The sequence below is a fragment of the Cannabis sativa genome, chromosome 5 (genome assembly GCF_029168945.1).
Source record: "Cannabis sativa cultivar Pink pepper isolate KNU-18-1 chromosome 5, ASM2916894v1, whole genome shotgun sequence".
In the NCBI taxonomy this organism is placed as follows: Eukaryota; Viridiplantae; Streptophyta; class Magnoliopsida; order Rosales; family Cannabaceae; genus Cannabis; species Cannabis sativa.
In genome coordinates this window covers 74,878,514-74,893,695 of record NC_083605.1, presented here as the reverse complement: position 1 = coordinate 74,893,695, position 15,182 = coordinate 74,878,514, and the positions used below count along the sequence as shown (strand labels likewise).

General features: G+C 29.7%; 2 protein-coding genes across 2 annotated transcripts; both read right to left on the bottom strand.

The window, feature by feature from the left end:
• Positions 1-3,234: 3,234 nt before the first annotated feature.
• Positions 3,235-4,335, bottom strand: LOC115715738 (uncharacterized). Its single transcript, XM_030644404.2, has one exon. The coding sequence runs from the start codon at positions 4,070-4,072 to the stop codon at positions 3,536-3,538; it is 537 nt and encodes a 178-aa protein (XP_030500264.2). The 5' UTR covers positions 4,073-4,335; the 3' UTR covers positions 3,235-3,535.
• A 4,468-nt stretch (positions 4,336-8,803) lies between these two features.
• Positions 8,804-13,866, bottom strand: LOC115717001 (probable GABA transporter 2). The gene is made up of 7 exons (XM_030645925.2): positions 13,449-13,866; positions 13,148-13,378; positions 12,090-12,187; positions 10,984-11,170; positions 9,907-10,037; positions 9,458-9,694; positions 8,804-9,386 (listed from the first exon to the last, which is right to left on the bottom strand). The coding sequence occupies exons 1-7, from the start codon at positions 13,534-13,536 to the stop codon at positions 8,997-8,999; spliced, it is 1,362 nt and encodes a 453-aa protein (XP_030501785.2). The 5' UTR covers positions 13,537-13,866; the 3' UTR covers positions 8,804-8,996.
• Positions 13,867-15,182: the final 1,316 nt, after the last annotated feature.

The following is a 15,182-nucleotide window of genomic DNA, read 5'->3' as shown; positions in this document are numbered from 1 at the left end:
AGAGGGTAAAAATAAAAGAGGACTGGGCCCTTATTTGAAAGATATGTTATATATTTAAAAAAAAAATATATTAAACAAGGATTATTTAAAAAAAAATGCAAAAATAACAAAAAAAAAAATTACAAAAATTAGAGCTGCATACGGGTTAGATTTTCAGGTTTTCGGATGGTCGAGTTTGGGTTTTTGAATTTCAGGTAGTTTAAATGTGTAACCGAACCCGATTTTCGGGTGGTCGGGTCTGGCAGGTTTTAGAACGGGTATGGCAGGTTTGTTGTGGTCAAAATTTCAAATATTTTTACGATTTTTAAGTTTTTTTTTACATAAAATAAGTTCTTATGATGTTTTTTTTATGTTGTACTTTTTTTATTTTGTTGTTGATTTTTTGCTATTTGTATATTATTTTTTTTTATGTTGTTTTGATATTGTTTTTCTATAATTAATTGCATATGATTTTTTTTGTTATTTTAGTGTTATTTTTATGAACTCTGTACAAATATAAAAAATTATATATTTAAACATAAATGTATAAAAATTTACCAAATATAGTAATTTACATAAATTTCCCAATTAACCGAGGACATATTTTGATACCATCTTTTGTGATGTGCGAAGTAATAATAAGTAGGGTCTTTTTTATTTTTATACTTCTAAATATTTTTTTTTTGTATTTTTACAGAATTCTATATAAAAATGGGTAAATACCATTTTGGACCCTCTGTTTTACAAAAGTTATCAATTGGACCATGTGTTTTGTTAAATGACAAAATGGACCTTGTATTTTCTAAAATACTATAAATAGGACCCTGAATTGATTTTTTGTCAAAATAAAGTTTAATTATAATCCGATCTAAAAGTGTTATATGACAAAACTGTTTACATTTTTTGTATCTGTTCGTATTAAGCATTGTCTTCAAGTTGGTTGTATTAAAAAAAGAGTAATTTGCGGCGAAACCCCCCCAACTATCAATTTACTTGCAAAAAACCATCCAACCTCATATTTTGGTGGGAAAACCATCCAAAGTACTGTTCCGTTTACATTTTTAAGGTGTCGTCTGTCCAGCCTCGTTAAGTTCTAATTTTGCCCACGTGGCAATGACAAGTCACTAAAAAATTATCCTATGTGGCCATATTTTACAAAATAAAAATAAAACTTTAAGAGTAATTTGCGGCAAAACTCCCCCAACTATCAATTTACTTGCAAAAAACCATCCAAAAATCTTTAAGGTTGGATGGTTTTTTGCAAGTAAATTGATAGTTGGGGGAGTTTTGCCACAAATTACTCTTAAATTTTTTATTTTTATTTTTATTTTTATTTTGTAAAATATGGCCACGTAGGATAATTTTTTAGTGACGTGTCATTGCCATGTGGGTAAAATTAGGACTTAATGAGGCTGAATAGACGGCACCTTAAAAATGTAAACGAAACAGTACTTTGGAAGGTTTTCCCACCAAAATATGAGGTTGGATGGTTTTTTGTAAGTAAATTGATAGTTGAGGGGGTTTTGCCGCAAATTACTCAAAGTTATAAAAAATTAAGCTCAGGGTCCTATTTTTACTATTTTAAAAAATACAGGGTCCATTTTGTCATTTAACAAAAAACACAGGGTCCAATCTGTAATTTTTGCAAAACACAAGATCCAAAATGGTATTTACCCTATAAAAATCTCTATTAATTGTAACTAGCGATGCAACCTAAATCGCAACAAAAAATCGTAAAGAAACTCATATTGCAACTAGTGCTGCAAGCACTTTAGAAACTCAAATCGTAAATTTGAAGAAAAAAAAATTAAAAAACAGTATATAGAGTAATTCTCTTAAGTAATAACTACAATCTTAATTCAACAATTTCGAGATAAAAAATATTTCAAAATTAATAATCAAAAATCATGTCAAGGAATTATTATATCAAATACTCCATTATTTTTTTGGTATTATTGTATTATTTTATTGGTGATGATTACTTAATTTTACCAACTAATTAATTATAATTAGTCAGCCAACTATGACAATTGACCACTACATAATCACCCCAAAACTTAGGCTCATATACTATGACAATTTGATTTTTTATACTTAAAAAATTAAAATATTTTATTCTTAAACCAATACCTTTAAAACTAACAAAAATATGACACTTTTTTCAAAACCCCAAAAATACCCCTCAAACTCTCACTGCATCTCTCTTTCTCTCTCTATCTCGGCATCCCAAAAAAAAAGCCCCATGGTCCGACCATCGGACCTGGGGCTTTTTTTTTTTTTTCATTCGGTTTGAGAGACGAAAAGAGAGGGGGGTCCGATTGGTCGGACCCCATGGTCCGACCATCGGACCACTGTAATTTTTTTTTTCGGTTTGACAGAGACGAAGAGAGAGAGGCTGGGTCCGATGGTCGGACCATGGGGTCTGATGGGGTCCGACCAATCGGACCCCATGGTCCGACCACTGTAATTTTTTTTTCGGTTTGAGAGAGACGAAGAGAGAGAGGGGGTTGTGCACGGAGAGAGGCTATGGGGGCCGCTGCGCCGTGCGCCGTCACCGTCGGTTGAGGCTTCGGGTTCTCGGGGTTGAGGCTTCGCGACCGAGAGAGGCTGGGTGGGTTGATGCTTTGGGTCCGAGAAAGACGAAGAGAGAGAGGGGGCTGTGTGGTTGAGGGGGCTATGGGGGTCGGTCGGAATGGTGCTGTGGGGTGGGCCGGCATTGGGTCGGTGTTCTTGCGATGGGGTATCGCACAGCAGAGAGAGAAAAGGGGAAGGAGAGAGAAAAGGAGGAGGTGATTATGAGAGGGGTATTATGGGGATAAAGCAAAAGTAGTCATATATTACCTATAGTATAACATTTATGTTTAGAAAAATAATTTTAGGGTTTTTTAAATATAGAAAATCAAATTTCCCATTATTAACACCATAAACTTTTATCAATTATTTTATTCTGCATAATATATATTTATATTTAATTTGTATTCTTTTTTTCTTTCTTTCTTATATTCTGAAAAAAAAAATACATACATCAAATTTTGAATATTTGGTGTAAAATTGTCTTAAAATCGATATATAGTTATATATATATATATTTATGCTTGTTATACATCACTTTCTCAGTACATATATATAAACATTTATATAACATGTATATATAATCCATAATAAAACAAATTCAGTTAATTCCGAAACATAATTTGTTAAAGAGTAGGTATATGCATATGCCAGATTTAATCAACAACATATATACACATGAAATTATTATATAGCCAAAAATATATTCCAAAATATTAAAATATTAACAAAGAAAAAAGTCATTACACATTATCTATACATGTACGGAACTTATAATATGAATTATACATTTGTATTTTTATTAATAATCTCTCTCTATATATATATGATTATGATTAATATAAGAAAAAGAAAAAAGAAATTTAACTACAGCCGTTGGATTATCATGATTATGATTATGCATGATCTTATAAGCTATATATGATCAGAGTTAACTATAGTATAAGAGCTAATTAAACTACAGCCGTTGGATCAATCAATCAATCTAAGCACATGAAATACCGATTGAAGTTGCAGGCGCGAACCGCTCCGAACCAGTTCTCCTCACTAACGATCCAATCTCCGGCGAAAATCCACCTCCGAAATCAATCTCAGGAACTTCAGGAATCGTCGTAAGAGTACTTGATTTGTCGTAAACAACGAGGAATCCATCTTTCGATTGCTCCGTGTTAACTCGGAAGATCGAACTCGAGTTCAGTAGTTTCGGTCTAAAAACCGATCGGAGAAATTTGTTCAAAGAACGAGAGATCTTCGACGATTTCTTCGCCGCCGCCGCCGACGGTGTAGGTTCAGGTACCGCCTGTAACGGTGGATTCACCGGGTGAGGACGAGGAAGACCTCGTCGATCTGATAAGTGAGGCATCGAGAAGCTTCTGGAAGAGTTAATAATGGCGGAATCGAGCTGGCGTTTGAAGGAATTGAGCTCGAATGAATCGTAAAGTGAGCTCCCGCAATCCCAAACCTGATTATTATTACTCTTCGCCGCGACCTTAGTCTGATAATTTTGCTTTGATTTCTCCATAGTATAACAGGAAATTAAAGAAGTAGTAGAGAGATAAGTAGTGTTTGGTTCGCGAGAAAACGATGGAAAATTTTTAGAGAGAGAGAGAGAGAAAAGAGAAAATTGGAGCGAGTTAGTTATGATGTTTGGAACCTAAAAGGAGTTTGTATAGTCACGTCCTTGCCTTCTTCACCATGATTTTATTATTTATATTTAATTTTGAAGGACTTTTCGTGTTTTTGTAATAACTTTTTTTTTATTTATTTATTTATAAAAGGCTGCATTTAATGAAAATAAAAGATGTGTAGTTGGCTTCATTAGATTATTAGAGATATGACAATTTTTTTAATATACATATTAAAGTTTTAAGAAAATTCTACAATGCATAATAGAGAATTTCAAAAAAAAAAAAAATTAATCTAATTTTTTTAATTATTATATATGTTTTAGTTATTTAAAATATTTTTTAAATTTTAACCCATTCAAATAAATTTAATATGTTAAAAATAGAGTTTGAATATTATTTTTTATATTATAAATTATTTTAAATTTTTTAATATTTTACAGAAGAGAAATGTTAAAGGGCACTAGTGTGTTAGCATGCTTTTATGTGTCAATATCAGTCCAACTAAGTATTGAGTCCCATATAATTTAATATAATAGCTTTTAGGGAGTATCGCTAGTCAATCGCAACGCGACATGTCGAGAAAGTATTAGGCAGTATCTAATAGTAATATTCTTTACAAAATATCTTAAATAATTATAAAGATAATAATTTTTTTTTTATATAAAATAAATATAAAATGCATTAGTGCACTTTTTTTACGGGTTTTAGAACTACACCCAAAGTTGTGTATAGTATTGTTACAACATATATATATATATATAGTTTTTGACATTATCTTAACTGATTTATGATAAAGTATTCGATCACATTTTCTTCAAGTGTACTAAAATAATAAAGGTATTTTATGTGATGCGACACACATGAGCTGTAACAAAACATTATTAATTAATTAACAAAATATATACATATATTAATAAGAAATAAATTATAAAAAATGTTGCTTGATCGTCTTTTGCAAGCTCCTGAAAAGCTAAAGAGCATTAATATGATACAGGTAGATAATTTAATATGATACTTAATATTTAAAACAGATAAAAATATTAAATTAACATTAGTATTAAGAGTTTTATCATTAAAATCTAAATTTTAGATTAAATATAACCAAAATAAATCTATTAAGTGTTTTGCTACAATTCACTCTAATACTTTTTATTTCTCCCTCAAGCTAACCCATACAACCACGTGGCAAATATATTATTATTTTTCATGTGACTTTACACGTGTCCTATTGTGTAAATCTTCACCCTTAATTCTTCCCATCATAATAATGCATATTAATTAATTAATTAAAAAGCAGCATATATAATTCACAAGATAAGACCAAATTGTTAGTTGAAAATTAGTGGATATGATCGTGACTAGTAGTGGCAAATATGTGGTATTATTATTGGTGCTTAATTTTTTTTTAGTATTATATTATTAGTGTAATTAAATATTAAATATCATATTTATAAAATAATAAATTTTAAAGAAATTTGTAACTAATTATAGGACATTACTAATAAATGTGTCAAAACTAATAATACTCTGGTACTCAATATGATCTATGTTATATGTTGGAATCCAAAGAGGTAATTGCAATGTGTTCTTTCCCAAGAACTTTATATTTTAATTGATCCAACTAATATTAAAAAAATGGTAAAGTAAAAATACTTGAAAAATAATATATAGTCATGTTAATAGAATAACTTGGTAAATAAATACATAAAGTAGTAAAGTCAAAGTCAAACTTGTACTTGATGTAAATATGGCTTGTCTAAAAGATTAGTTGTACTGGTCATATAATTAAGATCACGAATTGGATATTAATATTATTATACCTGTAAATATATATATATATATATATATATATAATATGTATTAGTTTTACTTGCAAACCAAGATTGTAAACCAACATTAATTACATTAATTAAAAAAAAGGTTAAATAAGATCTTTAAAGGTGATAGTGATCGGACAACGTGACTATAAGATGAATATTTATAAATAATATAGGGTAAATACCATTTTAGACCCTCTGTTTTACAAAAGTTACCAATTGGACCCTGTGTTTTGTTAAATGACAAAATGGACCATGTATTTTCTAAAATAGTACAAATAGGACTCTGAATTGATTTTTTTTCAAAATAAAGTTTAATTATAATCCGATCTAAAAGTGCTATGACAAAACTGTTTACATTTTTTGTATCTGTTCGTATTAAGCATTGTCTTCAAGTTAGTTGTATTAAAAAAAAAGTTGTCAAAAATTAAGCTCAGGGTCCTATTTTTACTATTTTAGAAAATACAGGGTCCATTTTATCATTTAACAAAACACAGGGTCCAATCTGTAACTTTTGCAAAACACAGGGTCCAAAATAGTATTTACCCAATAATATATTATATTTATCTATATCTCAGTTTCTTGTACTGTAAGTAATTTAGCATATTTGTCTTTAAACTACAAAATTTAACAAACAATACCTCCATAATATTATTGTCTAACAAATAATAATTAAGTACTCTTAATTTATATGTATTTTTCTTTTAATTATTGATGAAATTAAAAGTTGACGTACGTGCATGGAAGATGCAAAAATAAAAAAATATATATTGTTTGTCCTGATTAATAAATGTATGATGGGTCTCTTTAATTAAAAGACAAAAATAATAAAAGAAATTAGAATGTTATTTAATTTATATCTTTTATCCCCTATTAATTCAATTCTAAAAAATATGTTAGTTAAACATTAACTAGAGAATACATGGTTATAAAAAGAAAATAGAAATATTTAAGTTATACAATATATATATATATATATATTTAATTAGTTTTGATTATTTTATGTATAAATAATGATCCAAATAATTATTTATTTATTTATTAATTTTTTTGCTGAATATAAGGACCCAAATAATTGATGAAATATTTAATAGATAATTTTTCATTCTGTTTGACCCTACGTATACGGGTATAGATTTCTTATTTAAGCAATAATATATATACGAATTTTATGATGTTAAATTACTCAATCAAATTAAGAGGGTGGGAACCAGATATAAATTAAGATTTTCTTTTATTTAATAAGAAAATAAAATTAAATATAAACATAAAAATAAAAATAAAATAGGAATGAAAAATATAATTTGGTGTCCTGTACTATAGCCTGTAAGGAGAGTTAATTATATGAGAAATGTATTTATAGTGTCTTTGGTCTCACTTATTTTATTTTAATAAATATTATAAAAAATCGTTAGCCAATAATATTATAACACTTTATCGTAGTACTAGTCATCATAAGTGTCTCATAGCAATGCTTTAAATTATATAATGAAAGAGAGTTATTTTGTAGATCAGGGTATCCTACTATTATTAGTGTCTACCTAGCACCTTCTAAATGTGTCACTTTATATCTGATTAGCAATACTTCTTATAAATTATTACATGTAAGATTGGTTAGCTATACTCCCTAAAAGCTATTATATTAACTTATATGGGATCCGATACTTAGTTTGATTAATAGTGATATTGACACATAAGAAGTGCTAGGCACTACTAATTCCTTTTAGCATTTCTTTAATATTTTTTTTAGTTGTATTATAGTTTTGTCAGGTTGTATTAATTAGTGGTCACCAAGTCATAAGCAATTAATTAGTTATTATTATTATATTATAAATTTGGGATTCATTATAACAATTTGGCATTGGGCACGCAATCAAAGTGTAGATTAATTTAGTAGAATATTATAATAATGTTAGGTATAAATTTAACGGCTAAATTCTTTTAACTATCATTTCATTTATACTTGACCTTTTATTAAGTTTAAATTTTAGCGATAAAATCTTTCAAACTACTGAACTGTTAGTAAATTTAAGATGTCATCCGGTTAACTGCCATAATGAACTATATGTATGTATTGTATACACTCTTATACACGTGACACGTTTATATTAATAACCTAATATTAATATTTTAAATTATAAAAAATTCATTTTACCTCAATTGTAGATACTATGAAACTTGGAACTAGCTACTCAAACATGTAACTTTACTTTAAAAAAATTTTATAGTGACAATTTTTTTTATTGAACAAATATAGTAAATAAAAATATCATAAGCTTTATTCATATTTTTTCTAAAATTTATAGAAAGGATGCCATAACTAAACGAACACCATTACTCAAAAAAAAAAAAAAAAAAAAAAAATCTTCCATATAACTTTTGGATAGGAAAATATAAAAAAGATTGAAATATAAGAAGTTGACAATATCATTTCTATAATAATCTTGCTAATAATAACATAGTGAATACAACCAATTCTAAAATGGGCTCCTCCCCTTTTGATTTTTTCAAGGTGAATACAAACGCTATAATATTTAATTCGACAGACAAATATAGCTGTTTGAGTATAATGATTCGTGATGATTTCAGAGTAGCTAGAGTTTCGACAAATTAATATTTGGATGGTTGTTTTGTTCTTGAAGTTGTTGAAATTTTAGCTATTCGAAACACTTTAATTCAATACATCTCTTTTGAGTATGATACTATTCAGAGTCATTGGATGTAGACGTCATTGGATCAATTTATGCACACCCCGTCAATTGTTACTAATTAACTTCTACACACATTATGATTGTTTGAATGCTATGATTAAAATTAATATCAAGGTTTCTATAAAATAACTTTTTTGAAACAATAGGTAACCAGTTACCCTTTCCCATATTTTTTTAACCTTCTACACACATTGTATAAAAACCATAAAATGTGGAATTTCCATTTGTTTTTTTTTCAGATACAAAGGCCACTTTTGAGAGCCTTAAGTTACAGGGTGAACATACAAAGCCTAGTTAACTACTTCACTACTAAAGAGCTTGAACTTCTTGGCATCCATAACAAGTTTTCGAGTAGAAGAAAACGTGCCCATTAATCCCGTGCAAGTGAAGACGACGATGATGGAAATGTTGATCAAATAAGTGAGGGATGATCTCGGAGGCTTGTAGGTTTTGTTGTAGAGGAGCATCGGGAGGACGAAATCCAAAGGGATGAACCCGACAGCTCCAACTACACTACTAATGTCACCGAAAAATGGAAGCATGGCTGCAAAAAACCCGCAAAGTATCATATAAATTGTTCGAAGAACTAATCGAGGAATTAAGTTTCTTTTCGCGAAAATCCCTTGCTTGGTGTCAGCTGATTTCTTTTCCATGATCTCATAAGCAACTTGTGAGTAAACCTGCAATATATTGCAGAGAAATTATTAATAAATGTAACATAAAATTTTGAATAACTTGAAGTAAATTTTACCAAGCCAATGGCAAGAAGCTGAAGGAGAACAAAGACAACAGAGAGTCCAAGAACCCAAGTTGGAGCCAAAGCAGGTCCTTCATCTGGCATTAAGCTCTCGAAAATGTTCGAGTTGGATTTATTTCCGAAAACCCAATAACCAGACACTGCAACCGAGTAGAAAGTAATGAAAATCACAGTGTAACACATGACAAGTCCTTTCACCATCTTTCCAGTAGCAGGTGGAGCCAGAGTAGCCTGTATTGATATTGATGGGCATGTTGAGAAGTTAAAATGAAGAAAAAGTAAGTAATCAATATGGCTACAAATCATTTAGGATAAACTGTTTTGTGGTTAGATGTTTGTTATGTTTCATACATACACAAAAATTAGATGAGATCAAATTCAAACCTGCATTTTTCAGCAGGGGTTTTACAACTAATGAAATGCTCCAAAGAATCTGTCTTTACTTGTATTTCAGGCAATATTCCGTTCCCGAAAATGGCTGCTAGTATGGAGATGGAACTGAAGGCACTGAAAACTCTTGCTGACTTGGATGATTCTAAGGAATAGTCCTTTGGTGGGGCAGTTCCTGAAGTACCTGAACACCATATTAAAAGAAGCATAAATTTGTTAATACAATAAATACAAGACTTGAGCCCCCAACTACTCACATGGACTCACCAAACACTTAAAAGCTAGTCTTAAATCTTTCTCCGTTCTTTAAAAAAAAATTAAAGAGTAATTTGGATCGTAAATACTTAAGTTTAACTCCCGGTTACAAATAAATACTTAAGTGTCAATTCAATATTCATGTGTCATTTTCTTATCGGTATATTTAAATGAATTTTTAAATAAAAAAATAAAAATTTAATGACCTGGACTAATCAGGGACTGTCATGTGGTCATTGACTTGACACTTAATGGTCAAGTATCTACGAAAGTTTCAGCAATATAGTTTAGGTATATACTATCAAAAATTAAACCTAGATATCAATTTGTAGCCAGAAGTTAAACTCAAATATTTACACTGTAAATTACTCTTGAAAGAAAGATTGAACTTCATTGATAAATGCAATCGAAAGCTAACAAAGGCAACAAGTCAGAAGGACAATTGTCCACTCTAATAACGCGGTCAGGAATACTACACGATGCTCGGGTGAGCCAATGAGCAACAAACTGCTTAACAAAGCAAAGAGAAACATTTTCAAAAGAGAAAAGTTCAAAACAACAATTACTTGAAAATATGTTTCTACTATAGCGTGAACACCAGGGTGCTCCTTCAACCAACTCAAAGCCTCCTTAACGCTAAGAACCTCAGCCATTTCAATCCACTAATCTTAAATCTTAAATGGCAGTCTTAACATCATAATAAGACTCATTAAGCAAACAAAAAGTCAATTTTGCTTACTAACAAATGTCAAATTTTGGGGACATTTCTCAAATGGTTTCCACTTTCCAAAAGACATAGAGACATAAACTTGCTACTTGGTAAAACATTCATATGGGCTTACATTATTAGTAATGAAGATTTAAAGATTTGGTACCTGCATTAATACAAGCACCAACCACAAGAAATGAGTACCCTAAGCTGAGAAGTAGTGAACCCAAGTTGATGTGTCTGAGTGAATGGAAGGTAGGAAGTTGAGACAGGAATATCATAACCACAGTCACCATTGCTATGAAGTGGTACAATTTCAGTGATCCATTGGGGGAAAGCTCATCATACATTATCTAACCAACCAAAACATGAAAAAACCAAAGTACTTCAATAATAATCATGTGTGGAAAATTAGAATAGTTTTCACAGCAATAGTCTGAAAGATCATGATCATCCATTGATGTGGGGCCTTATGCAGAATAATTAGACTCATTTGGCAAAACTCATCATAATATACAATGAAGATTAGGAAAAAAATTGTACTTTACTCAAACAGTTGATCAATTATTATTTTAGCTGCCAAAAGTCTACTACTGCTGAGACAAGCAATAAATTGATGATGAATTTCGAAAAGGGAGCGGGGTAAGATGAATTCAATTCAACTTTAAATAACATTCTGACAATCTAAATACCGAAAAGTCAGACTGTGGCTAAATGGTGTCCAAGTTGCATTCATAGAATTATGAGTCTTGCTACTTGTCCCAAAGACAAGACAAGCAACAACACGTGCAAATGCATGACATCTTCTAATTGGTCGGTAACCTGCAAAAATTGCTAAGCAATCAACATTTGCAGTCTATCGATCAATTGGAAGATGCTACATCAGCTCGGGACAATCCTTAAATTGTTGTTTTTTTTAAGTAAAATTCATTTGTTAGTTCTTACCAAATACCAACTTAGTTTCCATAAAGCAATGGTCACCATTTTTAGGGGACCCATCATAAGCTAAGAATAATATTTTATACAAAAGATCTTTTGGCATTGTAGGACCATAATCTTGATAAAAATAAGTAAGACTTTTTTTAGTTTCACATTATAAGTGTTTTGACAAAAATGGACAGAAATCACTGACACAAAATCTAATTCAATTTATACAAAATCACATGGCAATGGCAGAAACCATATTTATACCAAACTCAAAACTATACCTAAAAATCTGAATATACATAACTTCATAGTCATTTATATCAGATAAAAAGCAAAATTATATACCTGAATGCATTGCCCTGCAAGTAAAATTGCTCCTATTCCAACCCCAGTATTTATAGCTGTTTGAATAAATATTACAAAGTACAACATCCAACCTGAACCTGTAAATGAAAAGAAAATAAAAAACAAATTTTTATGTCTTATATAGCAAAAATAAGATTAACCCATCATGAACTTGATATTGTAGTTTAGGAAAAGGGAAAAAGAAATACTAAAAAAAACACTAGAACTCACTGCCAATCTTTCATACTTGATTAAAATTAGAAAAAAAAAAGTCTAAACTATTCGGAATTTTTTAAAAAAATTAGAGGTGGTGAAATGGTTTTGAATAATTATAATATACACGATTGTAAACAAAAAAAAAAAAATAAACTAAAAACCTAAGAGAACACGGTGTACTATAAAATTACCCAATAAAATTAACCAATCATTAACTTTATTCTAGTTTAAGGAAGAAAAGAAAAAAAAAAAGACTACTAAAAAATACAAAATCACCCCAATAAACACAATCACTATGTGAGCTAATAAAATTGTGCCATAAGTAAACAGTGTCCATCTAGACAATAATATGTACCCGTAAAAAGTTCAATAAAAAGTTCAATACGACACTTAACACCAACAATAATGAAAATGCGAATTTTGAAAATTTTGCTCTAAAATTTGGATTTTGAAAATTACTTATTAGCAAAGTAAAACTATTAGAGATTTTGGCGCAATTTACTCTCAAACCTATCCAAACAATTTTATTTTTGTTGCACTTTCTTCTAAACAAGTAGATATTCTAGAACTGTAAAATGCTAATTTTCTTGGCAACCAAACAAAAAAATAAATAAGTAATAAGTAATTAAAACAGATCAAATCCATCCAATAACATACACGTGGCAAAATCATAAGGTCTAGTCTTATAATATCACCACATTCTTCCCAAATGTCCATGAAAATGACCTTTTTACCTTTCTAATTCTGACAAAACAAGAAAACGACGTCGTTTTCTAGGTTTCTTGAACGCAACTACTTTATAAAGAAAAAAACAGAGCAAGCATTTAAAACGACGTCGTTACCTAGAACGTCGGCGGCGAGTTCACGGAATCGGATATGGCGGCGACCAGCTTTCTCACAGTGATCAAGAACCTTAGACATAAGGTAATAAGCGTAGAAAGTGACCATCCCCATAACCGTCAAGCAAAGAAACCCAAGTCCCCAACCTAACCCTCTGAAAGCGTACGGCAAAGTCAGAATCGTTGGTCCAACAATCGCCGTCGTAAGATGAAACCCGGCGTGCCACCACTCCCCTGTTCACAAATTTCAAAATCAAAATCTCAACTTTTTTAATATTAATAAAAAGAGAAATAAAAATCTCACCTTTGGATTGAAGAACGAAGGCTGCTCCGGCGTCGTTTTGACGGAATGTTTCGTCGGTTTGAAGAAGTGAAGGAGAAGTTTCCGCCATTTTTGGAGAGAAATGCGTAAGAAGAAAGAGGCTTCTTATTTTTTTCAAAGGTGGAAACTTTAAGAGCTTCGACCGGAGATTTTGAGGTGAAGTGAGGTTTGGACAGCTCAGGCGTAGATGGTGGAGGGGTAGAGATGACTTTTCATGATATGATCAATGGAAGAATGAGATGAGATTGAGAGTGACTTTCTCTGTAAATATATATTTTTAGGAGAAGCAGTCGAAGTTGAAAGCCATTGATTTTTTTTTTTTTTGGCTCCTTAAATTTAATATGTAGGCTATGGCTATGTGTATGTATTTACGAAAATACCCTTATGTTACTACATTTTTTAAGAGAAAGAAATGGAAAGAGAAGTACTGGTCAGTACTGATGAGAAGGAATAAAAAATAGTATATAAAATTCATCATCCATGTGATTTTTTTGTAATCCTATAAATATAATAATCTTTTGAATAATGTTAGATATACATTACTTAATGGTTGGGGTGAGCATAAAAATCTAAAAAATTAAAAAAAAAAATTGTTTATACTGACCTATTGAACATTGTTTGAACCGAAACTGATGAAACCGAAAACTAAAAAAATCGCTAACGGTTAAAATCGTCATTGAACGGTCAGTTTTTGTTTTGATAATAAACCAACCAAAAAAATTGAAACCAATCATTATACATATATATTAATTTATTAAGTTTTTTTTACATGTATTATAATTACTAATAATATATAAAAATAATATATTATTTTTTTATTAATATTAAAGTTAAAAGAATAAGATAATTAGTTTTTGAACAACTAATTTATATGTTCGTAGTTGTAAAATGTAAAATAATGTAATTATAGAATAAATTGAATTATTATTTTTTTTAAAAAAAAAAAAAATCAGTTTGGGCAGTTTAAATTGACTAAACCGAGTTTCAAAACGGTCGGTTTTAAGATAGGTTCTGGATTGGTCGGTCGGTTTTCGGATTGCACCAATCCAAATCGAAAACCAAATTTTAGATTTTTATATAGGAAAAAACGACCAAACCGACCGATGCTCAGCCCTACTTAATGGATACATTAATTACACCATATTAAATAGGGTGTTTTTACAATACACATTATTAAAATTAGAGTACTAATGCAATTCCTAATTCTTTTAAATCCATAAAAAAAAAAATTAATCTAAATTTTTTATAGACGTTTTTTTAAGATATTTTGTAAAATTTTAAGAAATTCAAAATAATTTACAATATATAAATTAATGTTTAAACTGACTTTTTGAACCCTATTTTTGACAAATGTTTTAGATAACTATAACGTATACGACCATAAAAAAAATTGGACTAAATATTTTTTAGATACCGAAACATATTAGAGTGCATTGGTGCATTTATTTCAGGGGGTGTATTGTAGACTTTTAGTTACTTAGGGCATTGTTTGGTATTGTTTTTTGTTTTTTGTTTTCAAAAAATTGTTTTTAGAAATGAGAACAAAAAATAATTTTTGAAGTTTTTAAAAACAAGTCATGTTTGGTTAGTGTTTTTTAAAAACAATATTGACTAAAAGTAAATTGGTTTTTAAAACAGAAAACAACATTTTGTTGTTTTCAAAATTATTGTTTTTTGTAACTTTGTTTTCTGAAAAATGTTTTAAAAAAACAAGGC